Here is a 15,748-nt window from a genome sequence, read left to right on the forward strand (position 1 = left end):
TTGTTCTTCTAAACCATCATTTACAACCAAATTTATAATGTGAGCATTACATCTTAAATGCAAATACTTGCAATCTAGCACAGAATGAGGACCCTTAAGCATTTTTTTAAATACTTAATTGCTCCATCATTTGATGAAGCATTATCTACGGTTACCGTGAAAACCCTGTCAATACCCCACTTTCGCAAGCAATGATATACTAGTTTTCCTATCGTCTCACCCTTATGATTTGATATCTGACAAAAGTTCAGAATTTTCTTCCTTAAAACCCAATTTTCATCGACCCAATGTGCAGTAAGACTCATATAATTAAAATTTTGAACCGATGTCCATGTGTCGGTGGTAAGAGATACAGTTTGATCTTTTAAAAGATGTTTTAGTTTCTTTTTCTCTTCTTCATATGTTGATAAACAATCTCTAGCAACCGTCCATCTAGAAGGAAACTTAAACAATGGATTCAACTCCCACACAAATTCTCTAAGTCCCTCATCATCAACCACACTAAATGGAAGGTTATCTTTTATGCACATTCGAGCAAGAAGCTTTCTACATTTTTCTTGGCTAAAAGTGTGAGAAGCCAAACTACCACCATCTTCCCCCATACTTTTAGGCTTAAAAGCTAACTTAGATTGTTTCTTATTATCTACCTTTTTGTAAATTGGTGATTTACTACATGCTTGCTTCAAATGAGTCCATATATCACTCGTACCATTTGCTTTTGTACCAGCCTTAATAAGCTTCTTACAATAATGACATGTTGATTTTTCAGCACTCTTATCAAATGTAAAATGATCCCACACATTTGATCGTTTAGTACCACCCTCATTTTTCTCTTGATCCACGGTTTGCTCATCAACACTATCCAACGGTTCCTTCGAGTTTTCATCATCAACATCTGACTGGTGCATCCTTTTTATTCATATTCAGAGTCTCACTGCAGTCAGTCCCCATCTACATTTACACATAATCAAACAAGCCAACATTATCAAAGATAACTCAAATAAATATATACATTTCAGATTATTTAACTAAAGGAGTTGGGCCAAATATGTACCTGCAAGTGTAAGCAGGAGTTTAAATGGTTATATTCCAAATATAATTATATTTACAGTTACACCAAGCAAACCCAAATCATCATAGTTGTGTCGCAAGAATTACTTATAATTTTAACACACATGGCTACATCTATGCATTCAAAGTTACAAATTTAAAGCATCTATGTACTTCATCGCATGAACTAGTTATTATTTTAACTAAAAAAGAAAACCCTAACTTCCATTTTCTTCATAGCATAACTGGTATGAATTTAACTAAAAAATCCTAACCTAGTTATGCTTTAGAACAGAAAAGAATATTTTGTTTAAATTTTAGTTTAAACCAATAGTAGAACTGAACTAACCTGGAGCGATAGAGTACTGATAAGATGAATTGATGAAGTGTAAATGTGCAACCAGGAATGAGAGTGACGGCTCTAGAACTTCTTTAGGTTAAAATATGAAGTTATGAACTAGTCAACTACTTTTATATTGGTAATGAGCCCAATGTTTATAATAAAACAAATAGTAATGGACCACCAATTGGACTTAAAGCTTAAAAAAATTCAGTGGGTCATAAAGTTATAAATGATATTACAATGTTTATATAATATATATATATATATATATGGCTAATCGGTTCGGTTCGGTTATTTTCGGTTTTAGAAATATGATTAACCGAAACCGAAAATTCGGTTATTCAAAAACGAAAACCGAACCATCGGTTATTGCTTCGGTTCGGTTAATTCGGTTATTCGGTTTCGGTTTCGGTTAATTCGGTTTTATGCACACCAGTTGAGTTTGGCATATTGGTAATTTTACCTTAAAGTAAACTGAAAGTTAACATTAGTTGGGTTAAAGGATAAAGAGCGTGCAAAATTTACAAAATAAAGGACATTTTATGTGATTTTTTTAAGACAAAGGACAAAGAATTTAATTTAGTATATAAATAAAAGACAATTTGCGTAATTTACTCTAAATATTTTATCTAACGCTAAGTAAATACATACATGGTATATTTAAACATCGATCAACAAGACTCAAAGTCTATAGTTTTTAACCTGTGTTATGGATGGTGTTGGTGGAAAGGGCCAAAATAGTTAGATAATATAATGTTGGGGGCAAATATGTTAAAATTTTATTTTTTACACTAATATAGTAAAAGTGACACAACCACATGGGCCAAAATCTTAATTTACTCTTTTTAATAACATCATCAAAGTTTAGGTAGACTCACCTTATGGATATGGATATGTCACTTGTAGTATGCATACGCGGTATGCCACCCATAAAACCTATATCGGGCATATAAATATCGTACGATAGAAATGCAAAAGCCACTTGGCATATAGTTAGTTACACTACGCTACTCCTACAACAACTCCAACAACTCTTTTGAGTGTTTTCAAGTTTCAACCAAGTTTTATTCCTATTCATTATGTATATGTCATACACCTTACATTTAATAGTTACCATCAATCCTGAACTATGTATATAACCATGTAAAGATTTGTGCAATTCAACAAACAGTTCATTACTGCTATTTAAGCATAATCAAAGTTCTGTAATACCATTAACTTTTATATCGGTACTTATGTTTTACCACATTTTGTAGGGCAATCCTACACACCCCTTTGGGATTCATATATCAATGTAAGGGGGGAGGGGGTGGTCCGTTATGGACTCCCCATAACGAGTTATCCTATCACTAACACCGCCGCCTCTATGTATATAACGAGTGATAGGAAGAACGAGTGATATATATAACACGTTGAAATATTATTGAGGGATGTGTATGACTTGTACATTGTGTATTAATATTTGTACATTGGAATCCCATCACTAGTGATGACCACCCCACCTACATTTCTATCACTAGTGATAGAATATTGGGTGATGACATGACATGATTTGATTGGATACTGGGAGTGATAGAATTCTATCACTAGTAACCACCCCCCTCCCCTAATATTCATAGATCTCACTACACCAGTAACCTTCAACCAAGTCACCATTTTTTTAATTTGAGGTGTATTCTCTTTTTATCAAGTAATACACCTTAGTCATTCACTTGCCGAGTATCACCTAAGATTATAAACTTAACATCTTGTTTTATTTTAAATTATTACACAAACCAAATTAGGACAAATTTGACCCATGAACATAACATAGTTTAAATGTATAAAAATATTACAAATACAATTGTGTTTTTTTACAGGCACGAGATTCATGAGTTAGGACAATGCCCATGTGCTTTAGGATTTGTTCTCTAGATGCCGCTTAGCCTGACTTTGCCCATGCGTACATGGGATCATGTTTTGATGGCTATTTTTACGATTGTTGTACAATGGATCATGCTTTGATGGCTATTTTATTATCGTTTAGAAATTTCGAGTGAGGATAAGTTTTTCTAGGGTTTTCAACATATTATTTCAACCCAACTCGAGTTTAGCATATTTATACAATATACACCTTTAAATGAGTGTAAAAGGCAAGAGACATGAATCTACCCACCATCCACCTTTGAAGGTTACTAAATATCAAATATAAAGGCATGATTTGGTTGATAGAAAAAGAATTTAAAGTATGCATATGAATGTGATGAAGGGCACTTTAATATATATTCGTCCACGTGATTTTTTAGCCTTTTGAAAAATACCGTTTATCATTCTTTTTTTATAGAACAACTCCACTATTAGCCTTTTGAAAAATACCGTTTATCATTCTATTTTTATAGAACAACTCCACTATATTCCTTATAAGAATATAATAAACAACAATATTTCTTTCAAATAAATGTTTTGGTGCATATATCTTTATCTTCTAAAACTAGATATTTATCCGGCGACAACATCATGTTTGCGACTTTGTTACACTGATGATATTAACTTGTGGTGCCCGCACGCGTGACATGACTTTTTTTTACTTTGTCACACATGTTAAGTTCGTGACATTAACCTGGTTGGACATAGATAAGGAAAAGTACAATGTCTCGCACATTGAGGTGTAAAGTTATTAAGTAGAAAAAAATGAGGTATCAAAGTTAACAATTACCAAAAGTCAACATGTCACTTACCAAAAGATAGGGGTTGGATGTATAAAATCTATAAAGTAGCGGGCTCAAGTGAAAATGGCATTGCCGAAACCACGACCATGCCTTTTAAAATATATAGTAATAAATAAAAGGTTTGAGGGTCAATGAGTGTTTAACTTACTTAAAGATGAGAGTTAATAGTGTTTCAAGTTAAAAGTTTAAGGATATGAAGTGAAAAAAAAATAAAAAAAAATAAAAAATGAATTAGAAGTATAAGGTTGAAATTGTCATTTGCCAAAAGATTAGAAAAGCTAAAAAACTAAAAGTTTTTAAAATGAATCAGAAATCTAGTGCTAAATTGTAATTTATTAAAAGTTTAGAGGTTAGAATGGTAAGTAGGAAACCCCACCGACCGTTCATTTTAAGACTATATAAATAAGTAGTGGGATTCCACACGGGCCATAAATCGGATATTCGACCAGTATTGATTTGGTTTATTTTATTATCGGTACAATACCGGCACTTAGTATGACAACCGATATAAAAATCCTAAAAAAATAAAGTCGTGATATACCAAAAGAATATCGACACGTGTTTTATATCGATCGAAACTAATAAAAACGACTATTGATATCGGCTCTCACTGTAGCTTACGATACATAAAAACAACCTTCGCAACTTTTCAAGTTTAGAAAGAACCTTTTTTGGAGCCGGGTAGAGAGAAAAATAGTAAAGAGGTAAACTGTCTAGAACGACCTTAATAAAGGTAACCACTCCGCCTATGGAGAGAGTCGACGCTTTCCTTAGCGAAAGACGAGAGGAGAATTTATCAGTGACCGGTGACCAATTTTACACCATGTGGATACCGGTCATTGATAAATTCTTTTATACCATGTGGATACTGAAGGCATAAACTTTATTAAAAGCTCACTTCAAGTTTAAAAATTACTAATAGCCCTGTTTTCACATTTTTTTATAACTTAATACAACAATACGTATAAAGTTCTTTGACAAGAAAATTGGTAGGTGTCAGGAATTTTAAGGCTAAAAAATTCGGATGAAAAATCAGAAAATTAACACTACTAATAGAAACTTCGACGGAGCCAGGGCACCCGCTTGTCCCTTATAAGCTACGCCCATGATAGTAAAGGTATTCATAAAGTTGTTGCGTGTTAAAGTCTCATAGTTAGATGTTGATAGAGATTTAAGAGTAAAATTTCTCCATGATTGATTCCGAGTCTAATTAATAAGGGGGTGTTTGGGATTGAGTTTTGAAAATAGATTATGCGTTTTGAATAATCAGAATCAGATAATTAGCTGTAACAAAACGTGCTGCAGAAAGATAGTGTTTGGATTTGATTATGTTGTTTGATATCACAATAATCAGATAATCAACATTGTTTGGATTTGATTATGTTGTTTGATATCACAAAAATCAGATAATCAACTATTTGAGTGTTTGGCAAGTATATATATTTTAAAAAAAATAAATAAGTGAAAACGTAAAAAATCAGTTTTTGGATTATCACGTTTTCCTGCAGCAAGGGGTGACCTACTTATGGATTACACGTTTTGAACTCTACAAAACGTAAAAAATCACTTTTTATTAATTTTTTACCAAACACTCAAAATAGATTTTTTACGATTTCAAAACACAATAATCAAATAATCAGGTTGAAAACGCGTCGTACTCAAGCCAAGCATCTCCAACTCATAATTGTCAATTTGAGCTAAAACTAATTTGCATTTTCGTGAATTAATGAAATGTGTTGTTTTTTTTTTTTTCCCAAATTTAAAGATTTTGTAAGTTTCATATTATGTATACCAAATAAAAAGTTAATAACAATCTCAAATTCTATAAGTTTCAAAAATACAGTTCCAAACTACTAATATAAAAAATGGAGGAAATCAATGATGGATTGAAAACTTATACGAGTTAACAAACGATTTATATCATTCGAGGGAGTTAACGAACGAATAACTTAAGATCGTAATCGGTTCATCTATTTACAAGAGCCAAATCAGTCGAACCGAATTTAGTTTGAATTTCTAGTGAGGAGATTGGTACATATGAGCCAGAAGTTATTTAACTCACACCCACTTTATATCAAACTGGTCTTCATATAAATCCAAGAAACATTCATATCAAATTATTTATTGGATAATGTTTTGGACATGTTCTTATGTATGTCGGAATATGATTATGTTTTGTCGGCAAGTCAAACCTAAATTATAGTGTTCGTATATATACGGTCAAAGTTACGTATCTTATACCCTTGTCTCACTTATGATTACTAAAAATATCATATGTTTAAGTATGTTTATACCTAAGAGCGTCAACTAAAACTCTAAATATATTTTTTCCGACCTCCGAAAATGTCGGAGGACTCTCGATGGCGATCGGAAGAAGAGTGGCAGGATGTCATCACAAAGAAAGGCAGGAAGGAGACGAATCTAGACGACAACAACAAGAAGGTAATCTCAAAGTTTTTCGTATCGAATATCCCTCCAAAGTGTTCATCTGTACCTGTGTTCTCGGGTCGGAGGCGAAAACTGGCAAAGTGTGGATCTTAAAGAGGTTTTCCGTGGTTTTGGTTTGTATGAGGGTTCGTATATCGCCAGGAAACTGGATAGATGGGGGAAGCGATTTGCTTTTGTGACGTTTAGGGATGTCAAAGATGCGCAAAGGTTGGTGGCCGACATGGGTGATGTTTGGATTGGATCGTATAAATTTTTTGTAGCGGTTGCTCGGTTCGTAGATGGGAATGTGATTGAAAGATCCAGGGGCGATTCAAAGGGTAAGACTAAGATGAACAATCATGTAAACCATGCAAACACTAATGTAGGGGGAGCAAAAGAGGGGTCGAGTTCTAAGGATGATAGAGGAGCTAGTAGCTTTGATGTGGGAGGAGGGCGATCTTTTTTGGATTCGGTTCTAAATCGGAATAAGGTAGATGTCATAAAGGTGGATGATAATGTAGAAGGCTTTCTGCAATGGCATGGGGTGACCTTAGTGGGTAAAGTGGGGGATTTCATTATTCTCACATCCTTGAAGATGAAGTTTAAGAGTTGCGGATGGGCCTCGGTGAGTATTAGATATTTGGGAGGATTTTCGGTGGTGTTAGTGTTCTCTAGTAGAGATGATGCTGAGAGTTTTCTAGCTGAGAAGATCATGTGGTCGACTTGGTTCGAAGATTTGTATTGGTGTGATGGTTCTACGGGAGGCGTGGAGGAGCGTTTAGCATGGATTCAAGTGCATGGTGTTCCTGTTCAACTTGCAATTGATCAGGTGTTTGAGTCGATTGGGGGTAGGTATGGAAAAGTGGTGAAACCGGCGAATATGTCGACTGATGATAATGATTTTTCGTATGCGTCCATTGGTGTTTTATGCAAAAGTCGTAGTAGAATTGTGGACGGTGTTGACATTAGCTGGAGAGGAATGATTTTTAAGGTGTGGATTGACGAAGATGTGGGGGAATGGATACCAGATTGCGTGGAAGACTTCGATGAAAGCTCGGTTAATAGCGATCAGGAGGACGTTAGGGTGATGGCTTCTCAGGACAATAACTTTGAGGAGAGGTCGTATGGTAATATGCATGATGTGGAGCCGGGCGAAATTAGAGATGACGGGTTAAAGTATAATGAGGTGAATTCCGATGGGAGTAAGTCTGGGGGTAATCAGGAGAATCTTGGGGATGGATTGACTAACGGTGGTTCGGCGGTGAAGATCGTTAACTCGATGGCTCAGAAGAAGTATCAGAGAAAATCGTTGTTTAAAAGTAGGGGCGAATCTGGTGGCTCTTGTGAACGGCCTAAGAAACGTCCGAGGGATGAAAATGACATATTCGGTTTGGATAAGCTCATTGGAATAATGTCATCGAATTCGGATCAGTGCAATAACGAGGTGTCGGAGTCAAGCAGGTCCTTTGTGACTCCGAATTTAAACAAAAAGATGGATAAGGATGGGGTTAATGTGGAACAGAATGTGCATGTTCAAACCTTTAATAGCTCCGAAAATGTGAATGCTCCACTGGATAATAATTCAAATGCAAATGAAACTCTAGAAACAGTGAACTTGAGTCGTGCCCTTGCGGTGGAGGATCTAAATAATTTTGTTCCCAATGTTCAGGAGGTCTTGAGACAAGAGGGTTATCAACAAGGTCAGATATGAATATTTTATCTTGGAATATTCGTGGGTTAAGGAGTCATAGTAAAGCGGATTGGATTCGTGGTATTCGTGCGAAACATGAGGTGGGTTTTCTTATGATCCAGGAGACGCAATTTGTTTCTTTGGTGTCATACCCCGACCACGTAAAACAACAAAACGTGGCGGAAACGTCGGGGAGTGTTGTAACAAAATCATTGTTTCACAACCATGGATTAAACAGTTTCGTTTTATTGAATTAAATGTATTACATTGGAATTAGAAACAAAATAGGAACAAATAAACTTTCATTGTTATTAAGTCACTAAGGCCTCGTCCATTCCTATGTGAGCGTACACAAATATCATCATCAAACATCATCAACTATTGTACCTGAAACACATGTGAAAATACGTCAGCATAAAAATGCCGGCGAGTACATAGGTTTTATGTGAGTGTCAGATTCATGGCTCGTTTTACATGTTGCAATACTTATTTAAAAAAAAAACCTTGTTTTGAAAAGTATGGTATTGCGACATAATTAACCAACTCAAATCAAATTGGATATGATTTATAAAATCTCATAGCCATGATTCTTAACTCCAAAACATTTGTTTTATGAAATCAAATTGTAAAACATATAGTAGAAACTCGTTAACAAAACTTGTATGGTTTATATTATTCAGAAAACATCATTGTGTGACATTGTTTCAAAATCGTTTACCTAAGTGATCTAGATAACGCAACGATATATAATGTGTTAAAAGAACTTATATATAGGAAGTACCAGCGGCGTATCCACCATGCTTTTAACACATTACACCCGCCTCGTTACCTAATCACTTCCCTAACCCAATGGTTCAGACAGTTACAAATGGTTCACATCAATCAAATGATTACAAATGGTTCACATACATCCAACGATTACAAATGGTTCTCATACATCCCATGATTTCAAATGGTTCCCATACATCGAATGGTTACGAATGGTTCACATCATTGAGTGGTTACAAATGGTTCTCATAAATCAAAGGTTACAAATGGTTTAAGCAGTAAAAAATGTAAAACAATGGGCTAGCATGTTAAGTGAACATAAAATCGTTTACCTAAATGATCTAGATAACGCAACGATATATAATGTGTTAAAAGAACTTATATATAGGAAGTACCAGCGGCGTATCCACCATGCGTTTAACACATTACACCCGCCTCGTTACCTAATCACTTCCCTAACCCAATGGTTCAGACAGTTACAAATGGTTCACATCAATCAAATGATTAAAAATGGTTCACATACATCCAACGATTACAAATGGTTCTCATACATCCCATGATTTCAAATGGTTCCCATACATCGAATGGTTCACATAATTGAGTGGTTACAAATGGTTCTCATAAATCAAAGGTTACAAATGGTTCAAGCAGTAAAAAATGTAAAACAATGGGCTAGCATGTTAAGTGAACATACATTGCAAAACATAATGAAATCATGTACTAATAGTGTACTAATGAACATAACAAGTATATGATATGAAAACATGGAAAGCATGAAAGTAACAAGTAGGCACATGTGTTTCACCCCAAAACGTTTGAAAAAAAGTAAAGGAGGGGACTATGTACTCACCTGAGGGTGCTTAGAAGTCTTGAACAACAACCAAGCAAAGCTAGAGGGATCACAGAATCAAACGGCACCTAATATAGGTAACTATGTTAATAAACGGACCTAATCGGAGGATCGGGTAGCATGAGGGTTCGTAAACCAAATGAGTGTAAGAACTCATGCAATATGGTTTAACAAAGCCTACATACTAAAACGAAACCTATGCTAAGTGCTTACGACCCATTACGACTCATTAAGATAGCTTATGCTACTTTATCGCGTCGTTCGCGTAAAACGCGTTTGGAACGCCTAACTAGTCCTATGACAAGTATTATATGCCTTAACATGTCTAATAATGTTACCTAATCAGTTTAGATGTCAAAATTTAGGTTACATATGCTTAAAATGAATTTATGCGCAAAAAGGGCATTTTGGTAATTTTCCTAAGGCATATAAATTACCTATCATACCACTAACTAAACAAAGTGATCATAAGGTATAACCTCGGAAGGTTATTCCCTATACAACTATGGTCACTAAACATATTTGGTTGGATCCTAATGATCGACCAAACGGGTCTAGTTCGAAAGTCTATGCGGTTGTTTAGACCGCTTGACTTACGACTCTACATAAGCACTAAACCTAAAGTGACGAGCTAAACATGTTAAAACATGTTTAACGAAGTTAGAAAACAGGTTTGGTATCAAAACAAATGGTTTTGATACCTAAAGTAGTTTGGTTACAAAATACGCAAGAATACGCATTTTGGCCGAAACTACGACTCGCCACTATGCCTAGATAACGTGGTAATCAGTAGGTATAGTCATAAGAGACTAAAACTATCGTGATTACGCTCACGTTATGAAGTTCAAACGAACTTCGTATTGACCATAAACTGGTGAATGTAGAAAGTCAAACAAAGTTTGACTTTCCGCTAAAAATGCATAAAAGAACGAAATAGGACTTACAAAAGGTCCAAGGAGGTTTGATCCAATTTATTCTCAGGTATGAAGTGCAAGACTTCAACTTAGAGAATGAAAATCAGATCAAATGTGAGTTTGAGAGCAAAGGGGGTGGGGTTTATATAGTTTTTGCACAACCGTTAAGATCATTCATCGTAAAACGAGCTTCGATCTCATCCGTACAGATGTGCCCATGGTTTTGTGAAATCATGGGAGCCCCTAGTTTCATTAAAACCATGTGCAAATGAGGGGAACAGCTGGAACAAGCTGGAATTTAGATTTTTCATTTTGGTCCCTTCCTAAGATAACTATGGCAGAATGTCAATTTTGGTCCCTGAATGTGCAAAACATGGTTTTTGATGCATTTTTGACACGTTTAAGCCCCGTTAATCCCATTTCAAGGCTCTAAAATGAAGTTAAAGTATAGGGAACATGAAACATGCTCACAATTATCTCGGATGTCGGTTCGTTTGGTCGTACGGTTGCGTTGTTCGGTTAATTACGACGAAACACAAACGAATGCGAAAAACGATCCAAATTACGCGACGAATGGAATTTTATCATGAAAATCACTAAAATAAAATATTTTAATGATTACATAAATTTTTGGATGTACGGATGTATTCAGAACGTAAGATATGCGCGAATATGCAAACTTGTGCACTTTTTGACGCTTTTAGTCCCTGAATGACCAAAAAGTTTATTTTAGCACACCGAACCCCTAAAAGCCTATTTCTAAGCTATTTAAAGGATATCTAGGGTATTTTTAACTTATGGTCATGTTCCGGAATGTTTGTTACTGTACAAATCGGCATACTTTCGCAGTTTGTCGAAATTAATCCCTATAAGCGAATAAACTTGATTTCGCCACACCAAACCCTCCAAAACTTAATTATAAGTTATGTAAAGGTTATTTAAGGTATGTTAAGCCTATTTCACTATTCCGGAGTGTTTGTTGCATTAAACTGGTTATATTTGCACATCAGTGCGCGTATAACCTTCCAGAAAGCGATTTAAAGCTTGAAATCAAACAAGAATTGATATGTGCAAAAGATACACATATTTATACAAATCCCAAGTATGAAATACAATATTTCATTGGTTTGGTATTTGTTTGATGGTCGCAGAGGCACAGGTGTCACATTTGGATTCGGTGGAATTAGGGAGGTTCTGGGGTAATGGAGATTTTTCGTATGATTGGGTTCCTTCGGGGGGTAGATCGGGAGGTTTGCTTTCTATCTGGGATCCGAAAATTTTCAGCATGGAAGCGGTTGTTAAGTCGTCTAACTGTTTACTTGTTTCGGGTAAGGTAAAAGGTAGTGGTGTTATGTGCTACGTGCTTAATGTGTATGCTCAGCATAATTTAGTAAATAAAAGGGTTTTGTGGGCGGAGATAGCCGGTCTGGTTGGGGAGGGAGAGGGGATGTGGACGGTGGCGGGGGACTTTAATTCTGTTCGGTGTGAAAGTGATAGGCGGAATTCTATTTATGTGGCGGCAGACGCTAATGAGTTTAATGGGTTCATTGATGATACGAATCTGCATGAGTATTCTTTGAAAGGTAGGCGATTTACTTTCGTTGCAGGTAATAAAATGAGTACAATTGATAGAATTTTGTTAACTAGAATTTTTTCATGGAATGGCCGAGCGCTGAGTATTTAGCATTGGAGAGGAATATGTCGGATCATAGTCCATTACTTCTGAAGACGGTGTCGAGGAATTTTGGTCCCAAACCGTTTAAATTCTATAATTCTTGGCTTAGACGTGATGAGTTTGGGGATATGGTGAAAAAAGAGATTGATGCAGGAGACTTTGTGGGCGAATTGGATACAAAATTATCAATGAAATTTAAATGGCTTCGTCATCATATTGTTTCATGGGCGGCCGAGTGTAAAGCTAAGGAATTGGAGGAAAAAAGAGTTTTGGAACAGGAGCTGTGTGATCTAGATAAAGCTATGGAGTTTCGCCAATTATCAGAGGATGAGGTATGGTCTTTGGAAGAGATTAAAAGGCGATTACGGGAACTTGAGGCTTTCTACCAAAGTGACTTGAAACAGAAAGCGAGAAGCAATTGGGCGTCGTATGGGGATGATAACACGAGGTATTTTCATGGTTATATAAACAAACGAAAGGCGGCTAATTATTTTCCGGGTCTAATGGTTAATGGGGCTTGGGAATCGAAGCCACATGTTATTAAACGGGAAGTTCTTAGGTTTTTTCGAGACAAATTTAAGGAGACTATGCGGTGTAGACCAAAGTTGGTGTGTTTCGGGTTGAAGAAGATTCAGGCGCAGGAAGCAATTAACCTCATTAAAGATTTTTCGGCTCAAGAGGTTAAGCGTGCAATTTTTTATTGTGGAGCAGATAAAGCGCCAGGCCAGAAGGTTTTAATTTCCGGTTCATTCGGACCTTTTGGGAGATTTTCGAGAAAGATTTCTTGGATGTAATGAACCATTTTCATTGTAGCGGTCGGTTTAGCACAGGAGTGGCATCCTCTTTCATCACGTTGATTCCGAAGGTGAGTGATCCGTCTGTTCTCAGGGATTTCCGTCCGATTAATCTTATAGGGTGTATTAGTAAAGTGGTTTCAAAAGCATTGGCGAATCGGTTAAAGGTGGTCATGGGTAAAGTTGTCTCGGAGCACCAGTCGGCGTTTTTAACGGGGAGCACCAGTCTGTGAAGACCTGGATGCGTGGACATCAGAGTTCGAATGAGAGCTTTGAGTTTTCATGGAGTAAATGGGTTCCAAACAAGTGCAACATATTCATGTGGCGCGCTTTTATTGATCGCCTTCCTACGAAGATGTCTCTTCTTCGAAGAAACATTCTAGTGGATAATCAAGCTTGTGTTTGGTGTGAGAGTAGTGATGAAACAGTCGAGCATATTCTTACAGGTTGTGGCATCTCTACGGGTGTGTGGAATGCGATTACTAGTTGGTGCAGGATACTGGGAAGCTTCATCTTTCACGTCAAAGATTTGGTGAATTTGCACGATTATAGTGGTGCGTCCGGGAACAGAAAGTTTGTTATACATGGGATTATCATAATCGCCTGTTGGAGGATGTGGAGAGCTAGGAATGAAAAAGTATTCTCGAATAAAGACCCTAATGTCGTGGAGATGGTTGTGGATATCAAGTCTTTGAGTTTTTTATGGTATAAACATAGGTTTAAACATGGGGTTGTGGATTGGGATAGATGGTGTATGTTTGATTTGATGTAAGTTCTTGTGACTTTGTGGTTTTCGGTTTGCTTTTCCCGCCTTGGTGAAAGCTTGCCTTGGTTTGGTGGTTCAATAAAAGTTGTTTTTCAAAAAAAAAAAAAAACCTAAGAGCGTCAACTTACCAGGTTAAATTACTAAATATGTGTAGAAACCGTTCGCACACATTAAAATAAACAATTTTATTTAATCAAAACAGTACAAGAAATAAGAAGAAAGTAGTAAATTATAAATACAGACTACAACTGAAATAAGCAAAACAATACAGAGAGAACAAAACATAAACTGTTTTGGCAGAGGATTGTGTTAAACACGTGTCCCTTAAAACAAATTCCGAGTCTATCAGGAGAACTCGTTTGTTTCTCGGGGTACAACAGCCAGAGCAGTTGCTACTGCTAGAGAAGACGCTAAAACCCGAGGGTATACCTTGCAATTGAACTTCAAAAAGAATAGGGAGAGTTGGAGAGTTTCTGTGTAAGAGGCAGTGTGTTCTGGTGTGTCTTCAACCAAGGTCTAACCCTGGTTTTTTACTAAAACCTGAATCGAAACAACTCCAAGATACAAAGGTAAAAAATTAAATGCCATTGAATGTCTTCAATGCATTTGTTCTGTTTTTAAACTCGAATCATAACTATTTGACTGCCAGTTTCAATATGCTGACTTGAAGACTGATTTGCTTCTACTATACACTGGAAACTGCTAAGAGGTCACACGCAAGTTGGCCAACGCGCCACGCAGTGGTCCTCACCACCTTTGTACTGGACCACGCACATCTAATCAAAAATACAAAGACAGCTCTCTAGCGTTGCAAGCATGAGTAGTACGCCTTCAAAGTTCCCATCGCCCACGAGCACGCACGTGCGAGTTAGGGTGAGCACCCTTCGCGAATCCACTAGTGTGAGGTGGTGCTTAGGGAACAATGAGGAAGGAAGGCTTCCATTTTTAAGCCACTCCGTTTTCTTTCCATCATCCTGTGTGGGACAAGTTCCACTTTCTCATTCATTTGCCTTCAGCTTTTTCTCAGTTTTCCTTAGTTAAGTTCCCAACTTTAAGCATCGATATCTTATTAATCTTAACTCGGATTTGGACGCGGTTTAGTTAGTTGTAAAGCTCTTACAACATAGATAACAAACCCATAAAATAGTACTTATATTAACCAAAGTATAATATATATATGGATCGGTTCAAATGAAAACCATCCCCAGTTACGAGAACCACGAGAACCACTCCCCACCAATCAGACTATGCCACATATGCACTATTATTTTATACCCTAAATGGTATTTTGGTCATTTACCCCAAATGTCAATTCTAGCTCTCTGTCTGCATTTAATGTTACGAGACTACATCTCTCATCTCTCTCTCTTAAATTTTAAATCCCTCATCTCACCTCTCTTTCTCTTACAATCCTTCACCCCCTAATCTCTCTCAAAATCGTTCAACACCATCCTTTCCCTCATCTCTCTCTGTCTCATACCCAAATCAAGGAACCCAAAAGATGTTTGATCGGTGGTGAGGAGGTGGTTGGTCAGGGACGGTAGACGGTGGTGGGAGGTGGTTTCTCTCTTTTCCATTTCACAAATGTCTGATCTCTCTCTTGCTTGCTCTGTTTTCCCCAAACACCCACACCAAAAATCACCATAAAACCATCCCCTTTTCAGCCGATACCCGTCGGTGGTGGGAGGTGGTGAGGAGCAAAGGTGAATGGTTGCTGGTGGTGAGGGTGATCTTGAAGGTTTTATGATGGTTGTAGGTGGGGA

General features: G+C 36.7%; 1 protein-coding gene across 1 annotated transcript; it reads left to right on the forward strand.

Moving 5' to 3' along the window:
* The first annotated feature begins 13,460 nt into the window (after positions 1–13,460).
* Positions 13,461–13,991, forward strand: LOC110891548. Its single transcript, XM_022139254.1, has one exon. The coding sequence runs from the start codon at positions 13,461–13,463 to the stop codon at positions 13,989–13,991; it is 531 nt and encodes a 176-aa protein (XP_021994946.1).
* The last annotated feature ends 1,757 nt before the right edge of the window (positions 13,992–15,748 follow it).

Source organism: Helianthus annuus, chromosome 13 (genome assembly GCF_002127325.2).
Source record: "Helianthus annuus cultivar XRQ/B chromosome 13, HanXRQr2.0-SUNRISE, whole genome shotgun sequence".
NCBI classification, from domain to species: domain Eukaryota; kingdom Viridiplantae; phylum Streptophyta; class Magnoliopsida; order Asterales; family Asteraceae; genus Helianthus; species Helianthus annuus.

Coding starts and splice junctions, on each gene's coding strand:
- LOC110891548 (XM_022139254.1), top strand. CDS start 13,461: ATGCGTGGACATCAGAGTTCGAATGAGAGCTTTGAGTTTTCATGGAGT.